Raw genomic sequence first — 25,435 nt, forward strand, 5'->3', positions numbered from 1 at the left:
CAACTGTCCATTGGTTGAATAATTTGTTTCCCTCTGTCACAGCACAGAAGTTCATATGCTCTAACATCCATTTCACCAGGACTTTAAACCATACTGGCAAAATAAGCATATAAATGTCAATTAAAAGTAAGAATTATCATTATGGGAAGTTTTTAAAAAAGTCTCCTTTGTCCCTTTAGATCAGAGGCAGAAAACCTCTTCAGCATGAAGAATAATCTTTGTCGGTATTTCCCCCAAACAAGTGAATGAACACACCTCTGCTCTCCCATCTGTTGGAGCTGCGTTCGTTCCTCTTAATGGGTCACTGTAATTGGCAGAGTCAGGAAGCGGGCGCTGCTCCGTGGCGTGCGGTTTAGTTACTGGAGTCCTGAGAGCGATGGAGCCGTTGGCAGCTGTGGGCTCGAGGATGCTGCTGCTCACTGCAGGCCTCTGCTCATCTCCGCTCTACCCCACACAGCTCTGCTCCACAGGGACAACGCTACTGGGACAAATGGCCACCTGGGAGCTGAGCACTTAATGAAGCACACCTCTTTTTTTCACTCCTCTTCTCCTCAATCAACCCCTTTTCCTAACGCCAACAATCCCCCCATCTCACATCTGGCGTGGCAGCAGAACAGATCTGTTGGGGAACGTAGGGAGTGAGGGAATTGCCTTTTGCAAAGTGTGTGTCCCACATGACCGGAGTCACGGAGCCTACATGCATGCAAACTCATGCCTTTTTATTTGCCCCTCATGACAGTATAGCTATTAGCTGCCTGGTGGCGGTTTTCACTTGTCAAGCGTTTATGAGATATCCTTCAGAACTCATGGCCAGTTCACAAATTTCTCTGCTTTACAGAGATGGGGTTTGTGAGGAGAGTGTAGCGCTCTTAATGAGTTCCTTCCATCTAACTTTTATCCCTCCTGTCGCCTCGGATCTATTCACATTTGGCACTTATGCAAGTGGCTCTCAGAGCTGCTGAACTGGGAGGCCATGCAGGCGGACGAATGGTTGTTACTCCGATGTGAGGAGAGCGTTTAAGCGATTGTCTCCTCGCAATGCTTTTGTGGATGATTGACTCGGGTCTTAAGATGATGGCCTGGCACAACCATTTACCTTCTCAGCTCACATACAGTCATGAACTCTCACTTTCTCCCTCTTTTTCTCTTTGTTTATCTTTGCTCAGATAAGTGCACGTGTGTGCTTGTGAGAAGTCTGTGAGCTGAACAGCATGATATGGTAATAATTATTTAATAAAGCTAATGATAGTATATCACTACAATATTTCATTACTGGAAACATGGTCTTTTCATAAAACCAGTCCGTCTAAGGAGTAGAAAGATGAAGATATTTTTTGGTGCTACGTGACTGGAGAAAACAGAGAAAAAGGACTGTGACTTCTTATTTATTTGTTTTTTGGTAGGTGACATAATATGAGCTTGGCTATTTTTTTACAGGACACAATTTGGCAGCAGGCTGGTAACAACCAGTGTCAAAAGCTGCAGGGATGATGTACTTTTCAACACGCGCTATAGGCGCCCTCGTGCTCCTTATATTACATTGTTACCTGCAGTGTTTCAACCTGAAGCTATACTGCCACATTTCAAGTGACGCCCCGTGTGTGGTCGTGTCCGTGCTGGACAGCGGCATCTGCTGTCCAGCCATCCTCCAGCATATAATAACACCACGACTGGTTCTGTCTGACCACATTCTCATCTGATACCATCCACGGTGTCATGTGCACGTGAAATGTGCCTTTTGGCGTTGCACACTTACGGCAAAAGCACAGACAAGTTGGTGCTATTTTATGAGTTTGGAATGAGAACGGGCTGTTCTTTTTAAGGCTGACATAGAAGTTTGTGTCGTCCTGTTTGCCTTGTCGAAAAGCCTGTGGGATTTTTCCATTCGATTTTGGATTATTGTAGAAAATAAGGTCTGTGGCAACATAAATTATGATGTCCAATAATTACAAAAAACTTTAAAAATCAATGCTAATAAGTTTTTGAAGAAAACAAAACACCAAACATTCAAAAGAAAAACAACTGGAAGGCAAGTTTTCTTTTTTTTCCTACAAATGTCCAGGTTAATTTCCTCAAATCCTAAAACCCACCCTGGTTTTAACTAATTGCACTTTATTCTTCCAATATGTTTTATTTCATTGTGTTTTAAGCTCATCTGTTATTTACATTTGGTCAAATAAAATTGAATATGTGGTAATTTCTCTTATGTACAGACCTTGAACTAATGAGTAAAAACAAATCTGGACCCAGTGCCTCTTCAAAGTAATTGCACTTTGTTTTTGCAATATGCTTTATTTCACTGTGTTAAAAGCCCGCAAGAAGAAGAAACCTGGACCCCATGGCTGGACCAGTTGGGAACCACTGCTCTAGAGTTAACCACAGTTCATTTGCACATACTGCCCACATTTTTATGACACAAGGCTGTTTGAAAATTGGCAAAGTATCCTTATAATGACTGTTAAGATTGTTGCCCTCCACACCAATCATGACTTTCTGCACTTTCTCTACCTGTAACACCCTGACCCTTTCACTTACCATCTCCACTATTCACTCAAATTAGCTCCGGCTGCTCGGTGAGAACCCGACCGCTTCAGGACACGTCGCAAGACCGAGGCATAAATCATCCCCTGGAGCAGGAGCAGTGGCAGGCCGAGACGCACATCCACCACCCGAGATTTACGCTGCACATTGAAGCACGGCCCTCGCAATCTGGATCCCCTCCACCAGGTCATCTTCAAATTGGTTATTGATCTTCCAATCACAAAATGAATCATACGTTGCCAGCACTGTTTAGGTACTGCGTTTACAGTAGCGTATCTTGTGTTATGGCTGTTATGCAGCCTGGGGATGGATTATTGCTCAGAAGCCATGAGAAAACAAGTACCTACGCTGAGCAGGGAGTATATAGGAAAAGAAATTAGAAGCAGTCTACCTTGAGATGAATAGGTGTCATGTTGTCATCCAGCAGAACCTCATTATAACATATCAAAACAGCTGAAGAAACTCTTGACAGTCGCTCAAGTGAAACGCTTGAAGTTGGCCACTCTGCTGTGGTGATATGCAACAATTTGCAGTCATTTTAATGTTTTCATTTTAGAATAATTGCAGTGCTTATGATATTATTATACTGCAGCTCTTCGAAAACAGTTAATGCTGTATTTTGGCATTTTTTATGTGATGGAAACAAATAGTTCAGACACCTCTTAATTCTGACTGCCATAATAAGAGCCAGTCACTCACTTTATGGTGCTGAAATACAGTATCCTGTCATAGCAGTATCAATACTTTTATCTACATCTTACTTAAATGGGACAGGTTCCACGGAAGTACTTCACTTCAGCTCTTGGCATATACTAGATTGTGGCGTTTTATTTAATGGGGCTTCACTTCTTGCCCAATTAGGCTCCAAGATGGTGTGTAAATGTAGCTTCTGCCCTGGGAGCAGTTTCCTCATAAATGCCAGAATGGCCATTATCAGAATCTCTTTGTGAGTGAAAACAGACAGCTATAATATAGACTCAGCCTTAATTGAAAGATTGTAAGAATGGCAGCGGCACCATCTTTGAATTTCCTCCTTAAATGTCAATATCTGAAGCACAAGACTATTTTCCCCCCTCTTCCTTTTTGGAGACAAAATGTCAAGCTCGGTTTCATTTTTTAAAGATGGCTGCATCATTGCTCATGGCTCCTGAATTGCCTAATATATTAACAGTATTGGATGACAGGATCAGTGTAACTAATTGGCTGTTCAAAGGAGTCAGATTGTGATCTTGTAGCTGTTGTTTTTCATTCATGTTCAATTACGGAGGCTCATTAGGACGACATGGTGATTAGTGATTACAGCACAAGACATGATTTGTGAGAGCTGATGTGCTCATGGGTTGTTGAGCATGTCCACTGGTCAGATATAAGGACAGGAAGCTTCATTCTTACTAACTGATGCCTTTGCACTCTTTTTAAGAAGTATTTTCACTGATATTTACAGTAGTAATGGATATTTGTTGTTTTTGTATTTGACCCTTTGAAACCTGGATAGACAGTAGTTTTTTTGTGCTTCATTCAGATGCCTTTCACAATTATTGAACTTTTGAATCTTAGCATGATTTCTTTGAAAACTTGGGATGAAAGGTATGAACAATTTGACAAGAAATGGCCCCAAAATGAGCAGAAACAAGTAAAAAGGTAGAAGAAATTACCAGAAAAGAAGAAAAAAAACAAACAAGAAAATGACATGAAAATAGCTCTAAAAATAAATTTTAGATAAAATACAAATAATTAGATATTGAAAATAATTAAAAATAAATTAGATATGTATATTTTTTCCTGTTTTTCTGTGACATAATTTTAAATATTTAAATATAAGAAATTTTAAAAAAGATGGCAATAAATGACCCAAAAATTTACTTTAAAAAAGATTGTATATTTATGTAGGGGGAAGTGTTAGAGTTAGATAATTGTGTAGTACTAAAAAACTAGATAAAATGTTCTGAAAGCTGTATTTATAATTGTTGTAATTACATAGAAAAAGTAGGTTTATTGTAACATTTTACTTTCTTCCTAATTTTTGTGCTATTTCTTGTTAAGTTGCTTATTTCCCTCTTCCCTTGTTTTTGAAAGAAATCATGCCAGTTTGCTCAGGTTTCGAAGGGTTGATTACTTAATTTCCTACCTACTCCTGCTGAGATTATCTCCACTGTCTAACTGCACAGCAGTGAATGTCTTTATAACTCACCCTACTCAGATTTTTTAACAATTTTGGAGATGGTTTCCATGTATGAGTGTCTTCACGTAGCCCGTACTGCGTCTGCTTTGCTTTATCTTGCTCTCAGTATGGTAGAAACCCAGCCTCAGTGGCCTCTCATTTCTCCTGGACTCTCTTGGCAGGCCTCTAAGCAGGGAGGAGGGAATCTGGATGGACAGCTCTGCTCCCTTCTGCTCCGCTCTCCAGTCGATAGCAGCCAGCAGGTGAGGCTCTGTCTCCGTCTGCAGCGTGGCAGACACTTATTAGTGGTAATGTACTCCCATCATCCATCTCCAGGTGGGCTTCCGCCATTGATCCCGACGCCAAGGCTTGTCACTGGCTGCTCCTTGCGCGGTGAAAGCGCTGGTCGCCTCCAGCACTGGCTGTAGATGACCCAGCTTAATGTTCTGTCAATAGATTCGATGCTGGACGGCTGGTGTTAAAGCTGTGAGGTGACTCACACAGCAGTGTGACATGTTTTCCTCACAGGGGTCTTTTCAATAAGGAAATTCAGCCTAGACAAACAAAATGAGGCACAGAGGTTTGCGAAAATTCAGTAATTATTACCCTATAATTGTGGTTATATTTGAATGACATCACTCAGTTGGAGAATTTACATCTATATTTTCTTTCAGTTAGTTAACATAGACTCTTGGTATTCAGTGATTTGGGATAAATCTGTCCGACTGTGTTAAGACAGAGAGTAGCCGTGTAGAAAGCACTGTTGTCTGTCTAATTCATTTGACAGTAGGTCGGCACAATAGGAGTGTCAGCTTGGTCCAGATCTTGGAATCCGCCCACTTCACTGAGTTGACTGATTCATCTGGCATAACAATATAAAGCAATGATTTCTTGGTTTAAATTAACAAAAAAAAAAGTTCACAAAAACACACACATCCAGATGACAAAAACTAGATGCTGGACAAGAGATAATACTAGATAAATATTTGGCTGTTCTAAATGGACATGTCCTTTCAATATTGCCTGCAAAGAGATTCAAAAATAGGACAAGCAGATCCTGTAGTGGGTGCTGGATCCAAGATATCCGAAATAAACCAAAAATAAACCAAACCAAATTCTATCTTTCAGACTAAGTCCTCTATCTTTTCTCAATATTGCCTATAATCGTAGTTTGTTTTCCTTCATTCAGCTCTACTCTTAAAACCCTCCAAAAACAGGTATGTTTGCATGGTGTCACAACCTGGCTCAACAGTGTGTGACAAAACAGGAGATGACACATAGTTTGCAAAGTTTAACAATATGCACCAGTGTGAAAATGAAATCGCAAATTCTTTTGTGATTGCTATGATGAAAGATAAAATAGTTGCTGCCTTGAAAACTTTCCAGAGCTGTAAAATGCTGGCCGGGAGTATTATAAACAACTGTGCAGTGTTTTAGCATCTGAAAAGACTGGACATGAATGAACTCCAACTTAAACATCATGCCCCAACCAGTGCAGCTTTCTTTGGCCTAAAGCAAAAGCCAGTTGAGGTTACCTTAGGTTCTTTCCTGTTTAGGTTTTTGGTGCATGTTCAAGTGGGAAGAGATCCCTGGGATAGATGCAGGACACACAGAATCGATAACATGTCACAGGTGGTCTGAGAAGGCCTCAAAACCCCCAAAGGAAGTCTTTTGCATGCTTCATGGCGACATTTTTTGGCATATTATCACACAATGAGCCCTAAGACACAGATATGCAAAAGTCCCCACCAGCTACAAAGGAGCAGGACACATAGACTTTGTGGTGGTTTAGCTTCTTTTTGTGTGGTCTTGCATCTGTTTGTAGTAGTTATGCATCTTTGTGTCTCATCAAGGTGATTTTGTGTCTTTGATGGACATTTTTTGTGACATTTTGGTTGTTTTGCTTTGCATCTTTTTGTGGTCATTTTGAGTCTCTTAATGGTCGGTTCGTGTTAATTTGAGTGACATTTTGCAGTTGAGAGTTAGGGGGCAATTGGCACTCTGGGCCCCTGGGCCTGTGCCCATTTGGCCTGTTCAGTAATCATTATGCATGCATTTTTTTCCTATTTGCTTGCAAATTAATTTTCTCAAGTTTTGCAGTGTATTGTCTTATTGTGTTTTTTACTGCAAATCAAGTTTCTACAAATGTAGTCAACCATACCTCTCAGTTCAGAGACAATGATGAGCAGTAATGGAACCGTACAGTTTTGTGTTTGTTACCACTAACACACTGAACTGTTTGTTTAATGTGAGTCTGCATGATTTATTTTCATCTCAGTTTGTATTCCAAAATTTTATTGGACCAGTTCATGGAAGCTTGACTAAATGTTTAATGTTTTTTGGGCACTTAATCGACCTGGTTCAGTGGTTTAACCAATGGAGAATTAAATTTAGGTCTCTCCCAAAAGACCTTATCAGATGCCAATGAAAACGAGGCCATCTGTTGGGAGTGAGTTAGTTAAGTGGCAATGCTGCAAACAGACAACCCTATGCAAATGGTCCCAGTTGTTTTATACAGTTACAGTATTGTGCTTTAGCCTGATCATCATTAAGAGTTTACTTCACAGCCATGTTAGTTTAGACCAGAAAGTAAAGTGAGTGAATTTAATTTTGTGTGTATCATTTCCTCAAGTGAGCAATGTCTGTAATTCAGTTGCTCCTCAACATGTGGATGTTACTGCAAAAGTCAATGTTGTAGCTTTGTAGACCAAATATGGAAAACTATGGCTTTATGAAATAATTATTTGACTTTTAGACTCAAAGTACAATCTTTCTACTGCGTATAACTTATTATATAGTACTAGCAGTTTGAAGTAGTAAGCTGAATTGCAATTCCATATGAAATAGTAATTGTGTATTGGTGCTGGAAATCCTTGAAAACACTTGAATTTTATTTTGGTCTTGTCAAGGTTTGAAAAGTTCTTTGATTATTTCATAAAAGGTTTGAAACTTCTTGAAATTATTAAAAAATATAAAATTAATAATCTATCTCGCTAAATATTTTGCCTTTTATTTAAAGAAATAGAATATGTTGAATTGTGGTAGATTCTCCATGTTTACCTAACAAAGTGGCCACTGACTGTATGAACTGCATCAGAGATGTTGTAATCCGCGAAAAGTATCACAGTGTGATTCACAAATGGTTAAATAGTCTTTAATTTGAATTTGTGAGGTCTTAATTGCATCAAACATCTTTATCTCTTTTTATTTATACATCTTGTGATTTTTTTTTGTCAAAATAAGTGAAGTTAAAACTAAAACTGTCTTTTTACTTTAATGCATACTTGCACCCTTCCTGATGGCAAAATGTAGATTAAACTAACTCACTCTAATTATCAGATACGTTTATAAAACCTACCTCTGCACAGGACCACGTATACATATGTTACTAACCTTGATACTTCTCTGCAATGCTTGAATAAGAAAAAGATTTATATATTTTTTTTAAAAAGTAAGCATTATTTGTGGTCTTCAGAAGCATTAAATTTAGTGTCTAATATCTGTAGACAACCTGTTTGTATATTCATATGTGATTTCTGTTTAGGGTGCTGGGAAAACTTGGAATTGCACCCTGAAAATACTGGAAAAGGGCTTGAATTGGACTTCGGAAGAAGTGTAAGAACCCTGTAATTCTGATCAAGTGTAGAGTTTATACTGCAGGCACACTGAAACAGTGAGAAAATGAAGTAGACTTTAAGAAAAGTTAGCATCTGCTCTAATTTAGAGCATAGCAACATGTAAGAGTGATTGTAATGATTGTGGCAATACTGAATATATGCGTAATTACTATAAATACTGTAACACCCGAACAACAAGACAACATTAATTTTTTTTACTGCCTCTATTATCAGTGGGCATTATATCACACTGTTCCACTAAACCACTTTGGGAAAAATGTATTGAGAAAATCAGGGAGAAAGGTCTTGAATTTTAAGAGTAAACACAAACATTATTAAGTAGTTTGAAGTTCATTTTATTTCTGGAATTGACAGTTTTATAACATCTTAAACTGGTAATGTTGTCCAACAACAAAATATTGTTATAGCCTAAAAAAATAAATATGCCTTTTGTTCTCTTTTTCACAACGATAAACATAGATTTTCACTGAACATTCATTGAATACTGAATGACTTAAAACACTGTATTGTCCCTGTTAATGGCGCACATTAATTACCATCCACAAAAATGTCATCACGGATGATTGATCAGGGCCACATTAATACTATGTCATGTTATAATAAATACAACAGCCAGATTTACTCACAGGGATTATTACTTACATGAATGAGACAAAGAGAAAACCCCACTAAATAACACATGTCAAATATTACATTCTTTTACATGTATCACTCAGATTAGTGGAAACAGATCAAATTAACATCAGAGTTAAAACATCAAACATTTATAGAATATTACATCTGTCAGGAAAACAGGTTGCATCACTTTATTTTAAGGCATTTTTGTTACTTATGTGTACCCTTTACCACTGTTCAAATATATCATTATATGAGCTTTTCACCTGAACATATAAAAATACAATTAGTATGTAAGATTAAACATGCAACACGTCTTTTCTTGATCATATTCTTGACTTTGAATAATCTACCATGGTTCACATTCACTTTAGCTGATGATTGGTTGATAAACAACAAACAAGTGTCAACAGGACAACAAATATCCTCACGTTTTACTGCTAAAGATTCGATTTACTGTAACATGAACCACCACAGATTGAAACACACTACACCAATCCAAGTCACAGGAAACAGCCTGATGTCAGTCCCAAGGCGTCAAAATATGCCGCTTGGACAGTGTGACAGTGGGGGGCAGTTTTTTGCATCTATGTGAGACATACTGGGTATCCACCAACTCCAGTATAAACCCATCTGCGTCCTTATTACACTCTCAGACCAAAGGGCGTAGTTTAAAGAGCATGAAAATCCACCCTTGGAGAATTACAGCAACATGAGAAAATGTTAAAAAACAAAGCAGGCCAACAAAAAAGATAGTTAAAAGTCTATGGAATAAGAATGACAACAATTATAAAATTATAAAATAGAATAGAAATAAGCAGCAGGGACAGAATAAATCAACAACTAATGATTGAGACTTAAAATTAAGACTGTAATGAAAATCCAAATTAAAATGAGTTCTTACATCAGATACAGATACAGGTAGCGACACGTTGTCACCTTTCCTTCCTTACCATAAACGACCAACCTCTTCTTAATGCTGTGTTGGTGCCACTAAAATCTGGGTAATTATACATCGACAGACACAATTCTCCTTTTTTTATTTGACCATAATGTTGTTTTTTTTTTGCCCAAACTGACACCAACTTTGTTTGTATTAAGATACAATGCAAAAGGCTGCCCCCCATTTTAGTAACACCAGGGCTTCAGCCCAAGTGGCAAAACACGACAAATAGGGTGGAGATCACGTTGGATGTTTTGACCTAAACAGCATACACAATGTTTCTTTATCAAAAATAGCAACCATCTATAATTTAACATTATATAAAGTCCATGCATCTAATGAGTTAACTTGGTTAATTGCACATAAACCCTCACTGCATTTGCTATTGTGTTATTGCACTACAGTATAACAATACATCCCTCGTTCTACCTCTAGAAAGCACTTATATACACATGAACACAGTGGTTTGCCTCCATCACCACTGGACTGTATTTTACCGATAAAGTAGCACTATTCATTACAATCCATTAAGTATTGCTATAATATGGAACACGTACAGTACAACGACGACTTTAAATGTGCCACTGAAACCACATGTTTTCCCTCTGCACACATTATTCAGAATATGTCTTCTATGTTTAGTTATTCTTTCATATCTTTAAATAAATATCTTAAAGTGCTTCATCACACATATTTCACATATACACAGCCTCTTTGGCAACCTAATGGTGTCAACAGGATAAGAAAACATACACATACACATAACTTCAGTACTTGAAAATGGATTCAGTATAGCAAATAACAGAGTTGGGTTGCTGTAAAGATTTTCAAACCGGTTTGATATTAAGAACCGGACCAGTGTACTACATTTTACCATTAGGTGACTCAGCCACTGCTCCTGAGTGGAACATAATAACACCATGTCCGGACGGCAAATGAGTGTTAGACTATCATGTTGCATGAGGTTATACTGGAACTTTCTGCCCATTAAATATGCGCTTTGGTTGTCATATAAGCAAAGCACATCAGCTGTGCACTCAAGATCAGACTTCAGACAGAACGACTTAAAAGATGGGTGAATACTTGCTATTTTCCTTTGTTTGTACTCTTTAAACAAAAACACATGTTTTATATTGTGATACTGGAAATGACAAACAAGACAGTCAACTGAGAGTAGGTTATTAGCAATAATCATTTAACAAAAACTTTCAGCTCCCTGGCGACCTCCCATTAGCCATCTGTCACCTTATTTATTTTTTTGGAGTAAAATTAAGAGGTATTGTACAGATAATTCCTAATTTCAACCGATTTCAGCCGATCCTTTCAAAGTGAGCAACAGGAAAATAGAAACAGGCTGTCCAGCTCAAAACAGCAGTGGTGTGTTGCAGGCGGCCAGTTAGAAGGGTGGGTGTGTGGGTAACAATATTTCAATACTTTGCATGACAATATTGTATCGGAGCCAATACATTGTCAATATTGTAAATACAGATTTAACTTTTCCTAACATAATTCAATTGCTTTTTAGTCTAAAAGATAAAATTTTGCTGCTGCTGAAAAAGGAGAGATGAACAGAATGATAAACCAAATATTGACAAAGTTTCTTTGAGGAGATAATTTGCAGCTGAAAAAAAGGTAATAAATTGCTATGTATTGCAATATTTGCTATTACATATCGGAAATTGTTTAAAATTGTAATGATATTGTTTTATAACTCTAGTATCAGGACATATTGGCACACCTTTAGTTCTTGACAGACAAACTCTGCTATGTCTCATTTTGTCACCCAGTTGATCATGTTCTTATATTGCTTATTACTGGTGTAATACTAGTGTGATTTAGCGCTGTCACACCATCGGCACAGGTTGCTGTTGTTGGATACTTTTGAATTTGCCAGAACGTGTCATAATGACATATGCCAGTTCAGCTGGGTGGCGTAACATCAAACCAGTTTAAGCTGGTACACTGGCAAAATCAACCCAACTCTAATATATAATTTAACTGATCCAGTTAAATTTCAGTTTAACCGCACACACAACGAACAGGATCACATTACAGGATGTCATGATTGTTATAAGCCACTTAAATATTGTTTTTTTTACAGAATTCTTTCATATATATTACATTTCTACTGTGTAAGATATACGTTGGGATCACTCAGTCGATTCGCTCTGATAGAGGAGTCTCCCCTCTCATCAGTACTACCGAGTGGACATGGCTTCAGTTTCCTAAAGGCAGCAGACCAGTTAATTTCAGTCTGCTGAGTCAAACGGGGTCAGTTTTGGACCCAGAAATCAATACGATGTCTACACACATCCAAAAAAAAAAAACCTTTCCAGTTTTCATTTCATAATATTTACATACTACTGTATATATGAACTTTAAGGCTTTGCATTTAGTTGTTAAAGGAACACTATTGCACAGACGACAAAGACACACAAAGGCATCTAGACTACTGAGTCTAAAGCTGAAGTCTAAGAGTGCTGAGTCGAGCGGCCTGAGTGGGCGTGCTCTCTCAGTATGGCTTACTTCCCTGATTTATGAGCCTGGCCGGCTCCCTGGCTGCTACCAGCCAGTTTGGAAGCCGCGGCGCTGCTTTTATTGCACAGATCCCTGATTTCCAGCAGGCCCTCGTTCAGGGCTTTGACAAAAACGGCCGAGCTTGTCTCTGTGTTCTCCCAGAAACTAGACACACAGAAGAGGATGTGATCTGACTGCGGATTGTAACAGGCGCCGTAACCGTTGGGCACCACGGGGCCGTAGCAGCAGAACATTTCTATGGTGGTAGGGACCTGGGTACAAGAGGACACAGTATGCATTAGACCAGTTTAGCTTGCCAAGAGAACAATCTTTCTAGTATTTGAGATTTTTTATATTACTTAATCTCCTGATTCTTTTTGGATTAATAATTTAGTGAAGAAACTGCCAGAAAATAGATTAAAAGATGGTCATCACAAGCTCTCAGAGCCCAATGTGACAGATTATTTTGTTCCCAACTTCCCAAAACACAAATTTACTGAGTTGGAATTGAAGTATACATGATATTGGACTTTTTTTAAAAAATATTGGCAAAAAATTTTTTTTGCCAGTATCCGATATACTGATATATCACAATTTATTTGTCTGTTGCAGTAACAGGTGTTTTCTTGTCAGTGTACTTCTGCCCACAAATCAGGATTCATTTATTCACAGCAGCAAAACATCATCACACCAGCATTTCCTTAACAGTCTTTCATCTGCATTCTCTGTCTTTGTCGAAAAGTGATCATTTCAATTGGGGAAATGTTATTTGTTAAAATAGACTTGAGTCATACTTTACCTGACTAGTTGAAAGGATGAACTGGCTACTGGCCAAATACGTCTCATCACAGAAGATGTCTGGCTTCTCCATGTTGAGCTCCTTTGAGATCCTCAGGAGCCCGAGGAGGTGATTGTCTATTGCCATTCCTGTAATAGCCTGGAAAATATTTTTTTTTTTATTAGTCCTTAAGTTTTTTTCAATTAGGACAAAATTTGTACAACAATTTGGAAACAGCCCAGTCTCCAGAGTAATATCCTGGCATTGTACATTTCTGCAAACCAAGGATATGTTAAATTTGTTTGTTTCTTACATATTATATCAGGATTTTTAAAGTGACACGTCTATGTGCTGTGTTTGTCATCAGGAGGAGGCGGGGATGATGGATGGTGTGACACTGGGATGAAACGGCTGACAAGCAGCAGACAGCAGCAGATCACTGTTTGACACCAACAAAAGCAGGTATGTTTTAACTAGAGTTTGGTACATTTTCAGCCATGTTATAGCGACAAAGGCAGGTATTTGTTTACAAGACTCATCAACCATGTTGGTAGCCTGGCTGTGTCCACAGGTTCAAAAATAAGGCTAGCAGCATCTGTTGCGCTCACTAATGAAATCAAATCTTTTTCTGTTTAATCTGCAAAAAAGCAAGTAAGTGCATTTCCCAAATTGTCCAACTATTCCTTTAAGTCTCCGGGGAGTGAATGTTTGATAATCAAAATATATTTTAAGATGAAAATGTTTAGTTTGCACATTGAAAAGCTGTCATTTTAATATATTGTTCAAAAACTGCTTTAAAATACTTACTGCAATTGTATAATTTGTCTGGGCATTAATTGCCTCCCTCAGGCGTCTAAGTTTTTCTGAATCCTGTTAGAGAAGAGAAAAATGATTTAGAGATAAAGAAAAAACGGGCATTTTTCACATTGTACACAAAGAGAGCAGTGCAGCCAGTACATTTATCTTTCATAGACCCATTGAGTCCGCAGGGAGATCATCTGTTTCGATGGGGACACTGGTTTGGCGTGCCGAGGTGGCTGATCGCACCTGTTTCATTTAAGCAGCTGTGATGAACAGTAATGTGGGAGTTACTCAGTAATTTGGGTCAAAGTGAGAAAAATGACTCACGGTGAAAGTGGCTCTCTCATCTGTCATGGACATCACAAAGGCCAGGGCCTCAGAGGTGGCAGAGCGAATGTTATCAACCCGACCTTCTTGGAAACGCCGAATGGACGCGCTCTCATAAGTGGACACAAGCCTTTTGCTGCATCTGAGAATAAGATGAAACCCAACCACGGCAATGTAAGCATATTTGAAAGGGCATATTACAGAGATACCTTGGATCTGTCGAACTGGAGTTATATGAGGTACTTATCCAAAATCTGTGTATTACCTACAGTAGATGTCAGTTTGGAGAAGCAGGAAGAAGCACCACAGAAGCTATGGGGTCAGCAGCAAAAGTAGTTAAACCACATAAAAATATCAATATCAGTTTAAGTGTACACTATGTTTAGAATATTCTTATAGTGATTTCAGAAGGGGAACTGAAGCCTGTTATACCACACCCTTAAAAACCAGACTTTATTGAAAAAAACAACTAATGTATGGGGAGCTAAACACATTAAAAGGGCTGTCGGTGGTAGGGTAAAGTGATGAAAACACTCTCAATATAGTGAATGCATAATCTGTTAAAGATTTTTGTAGGTGGCATAAATATGTTTTATTGCTGCTCCCATCCATGGCAGAGCTTTACTGAGCATCTGTGGCCGTACTCTTGCCTGCTTCTCCAATTTATGTTATACTCTGACGATGGAAAAGTACCTCCAGCTTGTACTCACTCCGAACTCGCAAAATATTGCAGCTTTGACAATGCTTTTGGCATAAGAGCACAACACCAAAAGCCACCCTTTGCGCCCGCCATTGTGGTGTTATTATATGCTGTTCAGACAGAGCATGTTGCATGCAACATGCATGAAACACGGCAGAACGGCATCAAGTTGAAATGCTGCACGTAATGACGCATTATAAGGAGCACAAGTGTGCCTTGGGGGGAACACGTCTGAACGTCATGTCTTTTTTTCTACACCCTACTATGTGCCTCCTTCTCCTAATCCTAACCGTCTGTGCCAGGATGTGTGTTTGTTAATGTCCTGGCGTTGGTTGCCATGTGTTGTTGTTGCCTAACCATAATCGTGTGCTGCCTCATCCCGCCGTGTGCTTTTGTTGACATCATGGTGGTGGCATCTGGGAACATGTTGACCTGACACGGAGGGTTACCTAAATCATAATATGTAGACGTCAAATTACACTGCAAAGCAGCAATATGTGACGACTTGGGATAAGAGCGTGTTGGTACCTCATACAACCCCGCTTCAAAAAAATACAAACGATCCCTTCATTTGGCTAAAAGTTCTTTAGTATAATTTAAAGATAGAGGTCTTGACTATACTTTACTTGTAAAATGCAAGCTGCAAGGCAACTTGTATGAACGCATCAGGACTCATCTTCTGCTTTTTGATGAATTCTTTCCCATAAGCGTTGAACTTGAAAACATCCATGTCGAGATTATTCACCAGCCTGAAGGAGAGAGCACAGAAGACATGACGTCTACTGAAAGAATAATAAGTAGCTATGGTGACGTGTTGATTTGTTTGTGTTGGTCTTGCCTCTGGAGTCTGTCTCCAGAGGCTGCTAAGAGTCCCTGGATGTGTGGGTTACATTTCCAGAGCAGCCTTCGTGGAGGGGGGAGCTCTCTGATGCTGGACGCCCTCGCCATTTTGGAAGGACTCCCTGTTCTGTTTGGGACAAGAACAACACTTACGTCTCCTCCACTGTTCAATTCAACATGATTCATTCGGACAGCATTCAGCATTCATTCGGACAACGCTGTTCAGTGTTTGGTTGTATGTTGCTGCGATGGGCTGACTCACATGTATTTCATCAAGTATTCGGAGCACTGCACCATAACTATTCCCTCAAATGGCGAATGCTCGCACACAACTCCGCATGTCCCGTCCATTCCTACAACGAACTGAGAGGAAGTGGATTAGCAAACAGCCCGAACTCTACTCTCATGGAGGGCTGAAGTGTTGTGGACGTACCTGCATCGACTTGTCATACCAGCGGTTTGCCCCGTTCTTCTCATGACCGCCACCGTGCAGCATCATCAGGGCCCTGTTGGTGTCTCTGGGCTCGAGGCCACTGGGCTCATCCAGACACACCACACACACACAGCTCTCGATCAGAGCCAGAGAGTCCCTGTTGGTTTGATCTGGATGGAGGAGGAACAGAGATGATCTTGGTTTATTAGTCTGAATTGTTTCGTTTAAAACTTCTAATAGAAATTAGAGAAACATTTGCAGCTGAGACCTTTTTTTAGTGCCTCTCTGGCTTGTGCCCATTCTGTTCTTCCATCTGATGTCAGGATACCGAAAGGAGGAAGTCTCTCTTCTGCATTTTGTGCCATTTTCATGATTTTCTCCAGTTGTGAAAAGATCTCCGTCTCGTTGAGCTGCTTGCTGTTTGCGACTACATCCAACACGAAAAACTAGTGAGAAAAATAGATTACAGACAGGGTTCCTATGGTCATGGAAAACCAAAAGTCATGGTATTTCACAATCACATTTTCCAGGCCTGGAAAACTCATGGAACTAGCAAAAATCATTGAAATTTTTGGAAAAATCGTGGAAATGTGTTGTGTGTGGTAAAGTAGATTACATCAGTGTAACATAATGGTGAATTTATTTTCTGTAGCTGACTAGTCTCTCCCTTCTGCCCACTAGGCATGTGCAATACTTTTTTAAGAACTTTCGGCTCCAGGGAGGGGCATACAACTTAAATTGACTGTATTTTGGATTTATTTTAAGGCTGATCTTTAAAGAAAACATGCCCACATGTTTCGAAGGCATTTTAAAAAAAGAAATTATGGAATTTTTATCTCTTCTTTCTTCTTTTTGTTGGTAACTTTTATAGAAAACTTAAAAGAAATTGTAGGGATTTTTCGTTTTGTTTTTAAAAAAAACAGCTTTCAATGGTTTATTTCTTTTAAAAAGTCATGAAAAAGTTTTGCAATTTTGTCCATGGCAATGTGTGGGAACCCTGTACAGAAATCATGTGTTTCTTAACTATTCCACGATGTGCTGCATCGCCTGATGCATCTTAAATACCTGCGTTCAGATGTGTCTTTGCCTGCTTATATAATCCTTTTATCTGAGCCTACTGTAAAGGTGATACAGAATTTGAACAGCTGAAATAAAAAGATCATTCGTAGTTGTAGTAAGGACCGAAAATTGCTATAAAATATGGCTGCTTCACTGCAGTCAGTTAAGCAAGCATCTCTAGAAAACTCTGGCAGATACAATCATAGGTAATTGAATTAGCGGCTTGTATCACCATAGGGACAGTCTCTTATGTGCCATAGATTGATAGTTTCCAGAACCATTTCCAGGTGAGATCTCCTATTGTGTCTTTTTTCATGCTAATTTAAAAGCACAATCTGTGAGCTTGATGTAATCAAAATTGTAGTCTTGGACCTAAGACCTGCAGACATTGCTGATGAGCACTCTATGCATTAATGGGATTATCTATAGAGAATCACCAATCAGGATTTAAAGATGACTTGGGGAAATTGCACAAACCAGCTGTCATGCATTGTGGATATGGGCTGTTTAGTCAGTCTCACACAAAACGCAATTTGACCACCTCTAAAAACCTGTCGTAAAAACTTCAGTTTTTAATTAATATCAGTTGAGAACCACCAAAAATGCTAAAATGTATGTGAGTGTAGGTGAATGCTTGCCTGCTTTGCCTTATTTGAAAAAAAAAAAGCCTTTTATTTAGGACCAATATGTTTCAACAGTGCGGAGGATTTGGGGTTTTTCAGCTGGAGGCAGAGTGGTCCTTTACTTTGAAATCTGCTGAAGGAGTGCTTTATCTGCACTAGAGGCCAGTATTGCTGCATGCAGAGATGAATCCATCACATATCTGGTGGTTAAAAAAAAGGCATTCATTTAAAAAAGACTCCGATATTACGTCCTGACCACTCTCACCTTTCAGCATCTGTTGATAAACATAGTGTTAAAATATTCTTACACTGATTTATATTTTCTCTCACATGAACAGGACACTGTCTGTGATTAGAAGTGTGATGGAGTGTGAAAAGTCTCCTCAGGGGCCCACATGCTGACCTGGTTCTTGCACGCCACGATGATGTGCTCCGGCGCTGAGGAGGCTGCATTCATCTGGACCTTCAGCGTGTCTGTCTTTAGCCCCGGGTAGCGGTAGGAGTTGAAGAGGCGGTAGTGTTGCTCCATGCACAGAGGGGTCCCAGCTAACTGCCCCCGAGCAAAATCCACTGGCAGGGCCCTCCTGAGAGACATTATCACACACATCGAATTACCTCCAGACTCTCACTTTATCACTTATTGTTACACACTTAATTCTGTTTTCAAGGTAACTTAGATTAAGTGTACGGCATGCAGGTGGATGCTGAGAGAGCAGAGTGACAGGTAATCCATTACAAGTTCAACTTACGCATCAATGAGAGCCTTATAGTCCAGCACTCCTCTGGTGAGACGAGCAGCAAATCTTAAGATTAAAAAAAAAAAAACCTGAACACACAGCGAACTGTCCAGTGGCAGATTGCTCACTACTAGTACTGTACTCCAGTATGAATTCGAAGTACTTGTACTTTACATATTTTCTTTTCACGCTACTTCATGCATCCACTCTCTTATATTTCAGAGGGAAATGTACTTTTTACTTCACTATATTTATCTGAAAGCTTTAGTTACTTTCCAAAATAAGATTTTTTTCTTAATCATAAGAAGGTTTATAAAATATGAGTTTTTGTTTTTGATTAAATTACCCAAAAGTTTATAGAAGTACAGCAGCAATGGTTAGCTGATTAATCAGTCTGTTGATTCACAAAGCATTAAAAACCCATTATTTCGATAAATATTTTTTTGTTTCTTTTATGTCTTTCTATTTTTTTATTTAAATTTTTTTAAAATGATTTTGAGTTTTTTGGATTTTTTTTAATTGAATTTGGGGGCTTTTAAAGAATTTTTTGTTTATTTGATCAGCATTTTTATTTTTTTAAAGATTTTTCTGAATTGGGTACTTTTACTGGTATACTATAAGTACATTTCCTGATTATCCTTGCTTACCTTTACTTAAGTCGCAGGAATTTTACATGTAAATGAGTATTTTTACAGTGTAGTATTAGTATTTTTTTTAAGTACAGGATCTGAATATTTCTTCCACCACTGTAATTAGATGTACTCTCATCTCTCTGAGGACCAACAGCAATCACATTATGGTAAATTACAAGGATACAGTGGGTGAGCTGTGTGCGTTTATCTGTGTGTGTGTGTGTGTGAGAGAGTGTGTGTGAGAGAGAGGGAGCCTGTGTGTGTGAGTGGGCGCTGTGGGCAAATAGGGAAAACACAGAGCCCTGTCAGGTCCTATGTTGTATGTCGTTTGTCTTGGTGTTATTACGTTCAAAGCCAGATCAATACAAAGGAGGCGGCCGCAGCGCACCACAGCCCTAAACGAGGCCTGACTAGCAGTCTCTGTGGAGAGCTTGGCCCTGTCACTCCCAATCTAATAAGTGTCTGTGTCAGTAGATTACCAGCTCAGGGTGCTCTGGAAACATTCAGTTAGTGCGGCACGAGCTGACAAAAGCTAACGTTGAGTTACAGGGCTGGGCGAACTGGTGTAATGTCTGCTCGACCACGGCTCATTTAATAATGCGCAGAGATTTGGCCAAGAGATGATGCCAGTGATTTTCTCCATTGTCTGTATTTCAGATCTTAATCTGAGCTTGTGCCTGCTGAGGGGAACATAAACCCTGTCAGTGGCTGCAGAACTGAGTGATATAGTGGGCACTTTGTTTTGGTCGTGACAGCATTGTGGTGTGGTTGGAAAATTGTGGTGGTTCTGATTCGAAAGCGTGTTTCACCTCCTAAAAGACAATTTGTACATAAATTAGTCACCTTTTGTCATATTAGTTTTTGGAAGAAACCTTTTTTTTCTCACATTCCCCCCACAGTGAACAAAGTATCCAAAAGCAAAGAAAATTATTGATGAATTGAAGTATCAGGGCTCCACATTTCACAACAGCAAAACTACATCAAGTTCTTTTTAGATTTTGACCCTCAGATACTCGAAAGTAATTTGCAACCAACAATGCGATCTTTCGCATTTAGAGAGTTAATATGTTATGAAGTATTGTGGTTGCATTTTTTGGTGGAAGTTGGTGCATTTATGTACTTCTATTTAAGTCTGAGATTTCTTATATTTCTCAAAATGACATTAAAGTTTCTAGAGTATCTGCCATACCCATTAATCTTATTACAGTTACAGATTAACAGCAATATTAAAGAAAGAGGGTTTCTAACAAAGCTGAAGAAATTAATTGATTGACAGAAAATTAATATGCAGCAAAGTTCATGCTTCCTCTCTCATGCTCATTTGTGAAGATTTTCTCGTTTTAGGTGAAAATAACCTCAACACCTTTTGGTTTTGGACTTCTGGTCAGACAAAAGATATCAACTTGAAGACATCACCCTGGATTTCTGGAAACTGGTGAGAATTTTTTTTACTATTTACTGTTTTGTTTTTATGTGACAAATTTATTAATCAGGAAAATATTGTGTGATTAACTGATAATGAAAGTTATAATCATTGCCTTATGTTTGACTGGTTGCTGTCACAAAATCAAATGTATTTATTTTTTCATGTTTTTCATAAAAACATGCATACTACTTGTATATTCTCACATTGTGTTAAAATGAATTAGAGTCATTTTCTTTTTAAGTTCTCTTCTCATTGACCTATACAGTTAGCAGCGGTAGTTTTCCGCAGAAACTACTGCTGCAACAGATTCTCTGGTGCATGACAGCTATTAAAAAAGGGTGGACAAAGTTAAAAGGGACAGTTCCCTCCAAAATCATAGGTCATGATACCTGGAAAGAGACATTGCTGTTGAGTTTCTCAGATGTTTTTCTTTCTTTGAGTACCAAAAGCTGAGTGAAATCTAGTTGCATTATGTTCATGGGAATGCAGACATCTCTGCAGCCAATATCTCCAACAGTTGGCAAATAAAACAATCTAATTTGTTAACAGCACTGCGGGTGCAAGGTAACACGTGTATTTTTGATTTGGGGGCACACTGTCCCTTAAAACACTCAAAGGTTTAACTACACCAGAACCAAAAGTCTGTCACATACCTGAGAGCATCTTTTTGATCTCTGAACGTCTGCTTAGGAAACACCATGACAGGACTGGAGTTGACTGGGAGGGCCAGCCTGTTGTTCAGGTACATGTCTTCCAGCCAGTAGTCATAGACCTAAATAAAAACACAGGGCTGCTTTTTGAAAAATGTTTTGTACTCAAGTTATTACTTTTGGAGTTGAAAGCTGTGGGCAGTGGAGTAAAAAACCATTACAGTGTATCACTGCCAGATGAAAAGGAGAGTGGGAGTGGGAGTGTGACAGATTTCTCTGAGCTGGATGAGTTGTGGAGCTGACAGATCACCCGGGCGCTGGTGGAGAGATTGAAGCAACAAAGGCTCCAATAAATCTTCATGGCCAGGTGTTTTACTTTGGTCAATTCTTTTATGACAACTGGTCTCGCTCCTAACTCATCAAAAACTGGCACTTGGTCTGTGGCCCTCGGCGCCAGTTACTGAGGCACAGAGGCACCCTTTAGCAGCGGGACGCATCGGGCATCTGCATTTTGTCACTCTCCGAGCAGTTGCAATGATATAAAAAGTGAGACGGTCTACATTGGGCAGGTGGCAGAGGAGAGTGGGTCAAACAAACTCTGGACTTTCACCAAGGAGCCAGCTCTTTGTGTCCCACTCTATGCACGCATGTCATGTGACGTTGCAATACTTAATAGATCATTTTGTTTTAAGTTAAACCGTGATGTTTTTTCTGAACCTAACCAGGTGCTTTTGTTGCTGAAACTTAAAATCAAGTTTTTTCTCATGTTGACAGTTTATTTTGAAAATTAATTACATGCATTCACAAGGGGAAACCCCTTTCCTGTGAATTATTATTTTTAGAAAATATCTGAGGTCAACATTATTACTTACAACTGAATAAAAATGTGATTCGTAAAAGAAACACATCAAATCGGATGCTTGTTATACTGTAATGTAAATATCACATTCAATAAATTGGATTTAAAGGGAATATAAGGGGTGATACAAAAGTGTATAAACTGAAGAAAAATCATTAGAGAAAGGTTTTAGAGAGATTGTATTGATTTTTCAAGTAAACATTTGATGAACTAGAAAGGAGAAACACATTTAACTACTCATTAAGACTAATAACAACAAATGAATCTTAATTGAAAGAGGATGACTGAGTTTTCTCTCTATTTCCAGTTCATGCACCTATGGCACAGAGCATAATTGTTTTTTTTTTTTATCTTACAGATGTGAGAGTTTACCCAGTTGATGGTCTTGTCCCTCCTCTCTAAAAGCTTCTTCTGAAGAACCTCCCCGACGCCTCCAGGAGCCCCGAACTTCTCCACGATGGCCTTTGTTTTCTTGAACTGCTCCTCCATCACCAGATGTTGGACACACTTCAAGTAAGTGTCGAGGGTTTGTTTCAGTGGCGGCACAGGGACCTTTGGCAACACCTGATGCCACAAAAACAACAGATTTATATAAATACTCAACAGTTAATGAAAGGACAGCAGCTGTTGAGCATTTTTTATGTTTTCCACTGATTCACTGAGGGTTCATTAGTTTAAGGGCTAATTCCTTCACATCTTTTCTTGATGCTTTTATTATTAGAACCTGAGTTAATAATTTATCTTAAATGCTTTGAGGCGTATTCCAGAATAAATTCTACGGCCTTCTGGGACTCTCGTTTTGATAATGATGGAAAATGCTAATTGATTATATTTTCTGTCTGATGTTTGATCATTTGCATAATGTAGAAATAATAATATTAATGTTGACCGGTGCATTGGAATTGCAAAATAAGTTGTAACTGTAGATCCCTGAAAGTAAGGATTCTGTTGTTTTTGTTGTTTTTTTTTTTGTTTTGTTTTTTTAATTTCTAGTTAGTCATGTAAAATGTTACCCCAGGAAAACAAACAAAAATCAAAAGCAGAGTCAATCAAATCCTACTACACATATAGCAAACTCCATTATAACATAATCCACCGCTGGCTCAATGTGCATTTAATGACTACACAAAATAAGACATTTACAGAGTAATGTCCAGGAGACCTAGCTACCATAGATTTGTTCTTCTCAATCTCAAAATAAAAAACGTCAGAACAAAGATGGACTTGTATTGAGCTTTGGTCATGTATTGAATGCAACCTGGCATGAAAACACCAACAGATTAGTATTGTAAATCTTACATTGTCTGACCCAAGAGAGTTCAAGACAAGCTAAATGGAAAGGGAGGTAACACTAAATACTTGCAACTTAAGCCCGTTGTTTTATTCTGAAATATTTGCATTTTAATACTCTGTACATATTTACTGTATGTTTTGGTTGTATTTTCATAAATAGACTACTATAACCTTGCTAAAATAGCAAAGTTTAAGGTGGCCTAAGACGTCTGCACAGTTACTGTATATAAAATGTTACTCAGGAAAAACAAACATAAAGCAATTTGAGAGCCAATCAAATAACAGTAAACAGGATGTAAACTATTATAACACAATCCAATGTACATTAAATTATTAAAAAAATATGAAGGCAATATGTCAATGAAATAAGGTTTTGCACCACTGAAATATAAGGCCTGCTTTGATTTTCGCCCCTAGTGGGTCAGTTAGCGTAAGTGACGCTGCCGCTGTCCGTGGTGCCGAAATTTAGCGCCATTATATGACCAACTTTAGTACCACGGACTGCGACAGCGCTGACCATTAAAGGACGGCAAAAAGTGACTTCGAGTGCTTATAAAAACAAAAACACGTTGTAATGTTCCCATACTTGGCTGTCTCGGTCTCTGGCCGTCTCTTTCTCCAAGATTGGCATATTTGCGTTCCAGTCCAGTCAAGAGGAAATAATGTGGAAAGCTTCTAGAGACGATCTGAGGTCAGTCTTCGCCGCACGAAGCATGTTAAAACATTTGAGAAAGAGAGCAGACAAAGTAAATAAAATTAGGGCCTGCTGAGCAATGGGGCTGCGCTGTGCTGCCTGTCTGAAAATGAAGCAGCAGGCTTCCGACCTTCATAATTTTGCAGCCTGATGTAAGAGTGAAGGTGGGGTGTGTTTTGAAAGTGGGATGTGTTTGTATTATGGTGTAAGTACAGGTTAAAAAACAGCTAGTTGGCGCTGTTCACATGCAGTCAGTTGTTGAAGTTGAGGGAAGAGAGAAGGAGGGAAGGAAGTAAGGATGAGAAGGGAGAGATAATTTCTGAGGTGTGGTTTGATCTGTCTTAATTACTAACAGTTACGAGAAATAACCTATCTGAACTGGTTTCGTCCCTCAAAAACCCCGCCTAAACTGGTGCAGTTTGTGTGCAATTTTGTTTCTGACAACAACGTGGACTGTAAAGTAGATTAAATGAGTTTTTCGCTGTGCGTAAAAGGCGCTCATACAAGTTTTTTATTATTTAACAGAAGAGAAAAGTTTCCTTACCTGCTCGGTGCGCCACTCAAGAGGTCAGAGAAGTGTGTGCCAGTTCACATCGCCCCCCACGTTCACGCTGTGAAATCCCATATTAGTGGAAAAGCTCCGCTCAGGCGCTGGACTTGTCCCCCGTCCCCTCCTCGCCTCGCCATGCGGCTGTGGCTCCACATTAAAGCGCGCCTTGGAAAATATGCTGAAGGTGTTTGCGTCCACCTACCCCCTTGAGGCAAGAAACTCCTCCCATCGAAATCTATTCGCGGAACATATTATCTGACAGCTTGCTCACCCCCACCCTACCCACATCCGATAATAAATTTAATAAAGAAAAAAAGGACGCAGTTTTTCGTTTGTCATTCATAGGTTTTGTGATGGTCAGGCGGGTTGACAGAGAAGACCTTGCGATGTTTTTACGGCTCAGATTTAAGTCTTTAGCTTCACGCAGTTTGTCAGCCTGATATTAGTCAATACGGGATGCACTTGTGCTGGAAATAAATCTGTGTTTAAGCCCATTTAAAAAAAAAACCCAACTTGTGCGCAATTAAATCAGTTCATTTTAGTGTATTTTCTTTTTGTTTTGTATTGTTTTTTTTCATACTGTGACTTATGTGCGTTCCCTCTGTGCTTGATTTTGGA

At 38.9% G+C, this 25,435-nt stretch overlaps 1 protein-coding gene and 1 long non-coding RNA gene across 2 annotated transcripts; one reads left to right on the forward strand and one right to left on the reverse strand.

Moving 5' to 3' along the window:
* Positions 1–12,420: 12,420 nt before the first annotated feature.
* On the reverse strand, positions 12,421–24,887 carry LOC121959181 (choline O-acetyltransferase-like). Its single transcript, XM_042508392.1, has 15 exons — positions 24,812–24,887; positions 24,160–24,270; positions 22,653–22,844; positions 21,425–21,543; positions 18,726–18,779; positions 18,380–18,560; positions 16,563–16,740; positions 16,295–16,464; positions 16,124–16,224; positions 15,860–15,988; positions 15,648–15,770; positions 14,322–14,463; positions 14,001–14,063; positions 13,215–13,352; positions 12,421–12,687 (listed from the first exon to the last, which is right to left on the reverse strand). The coding sequence occupies exons 2-15, from the start codon at positions 24,202–24,204 to the stop codon at positions 12,421–12,423; spliced, it is 1,902 nt and encodes a 633-aa protein (XP_042364326.1). The 5' UTR covers positions 24,205–24,270; positions 24,812–24,887.
* LOC121959185 lies at positions 20,706–22,729 on the forward strand. The gene is made up of 3 exons (XR_006106881.1): positions 20,706–20,780; positions 21,462–21,513; positions 22,639–22,729. It is a non-coding gene; the product is annotated as an uncharacterized LOC121959185 (long non-coding RNA).
* Positions 24,888–25,435: the final 548 nt, after the last annotated feature.

The sequence above is a fragment of the Plectropomus leopardus genome, chromosome 19, assembly GCF_008729295.1.
Source record: "Plectropomus leopardus isolate mb chromosome 19, YSFRI_Pleo_2.0, whole genome shotgun sequence".
Lineage (NCBI taxonomy): Eukaryota > Metazoa > Chordata > Actinopteri > Perciformes > Serranidae > Plectropomus > Plectropomus leopardus.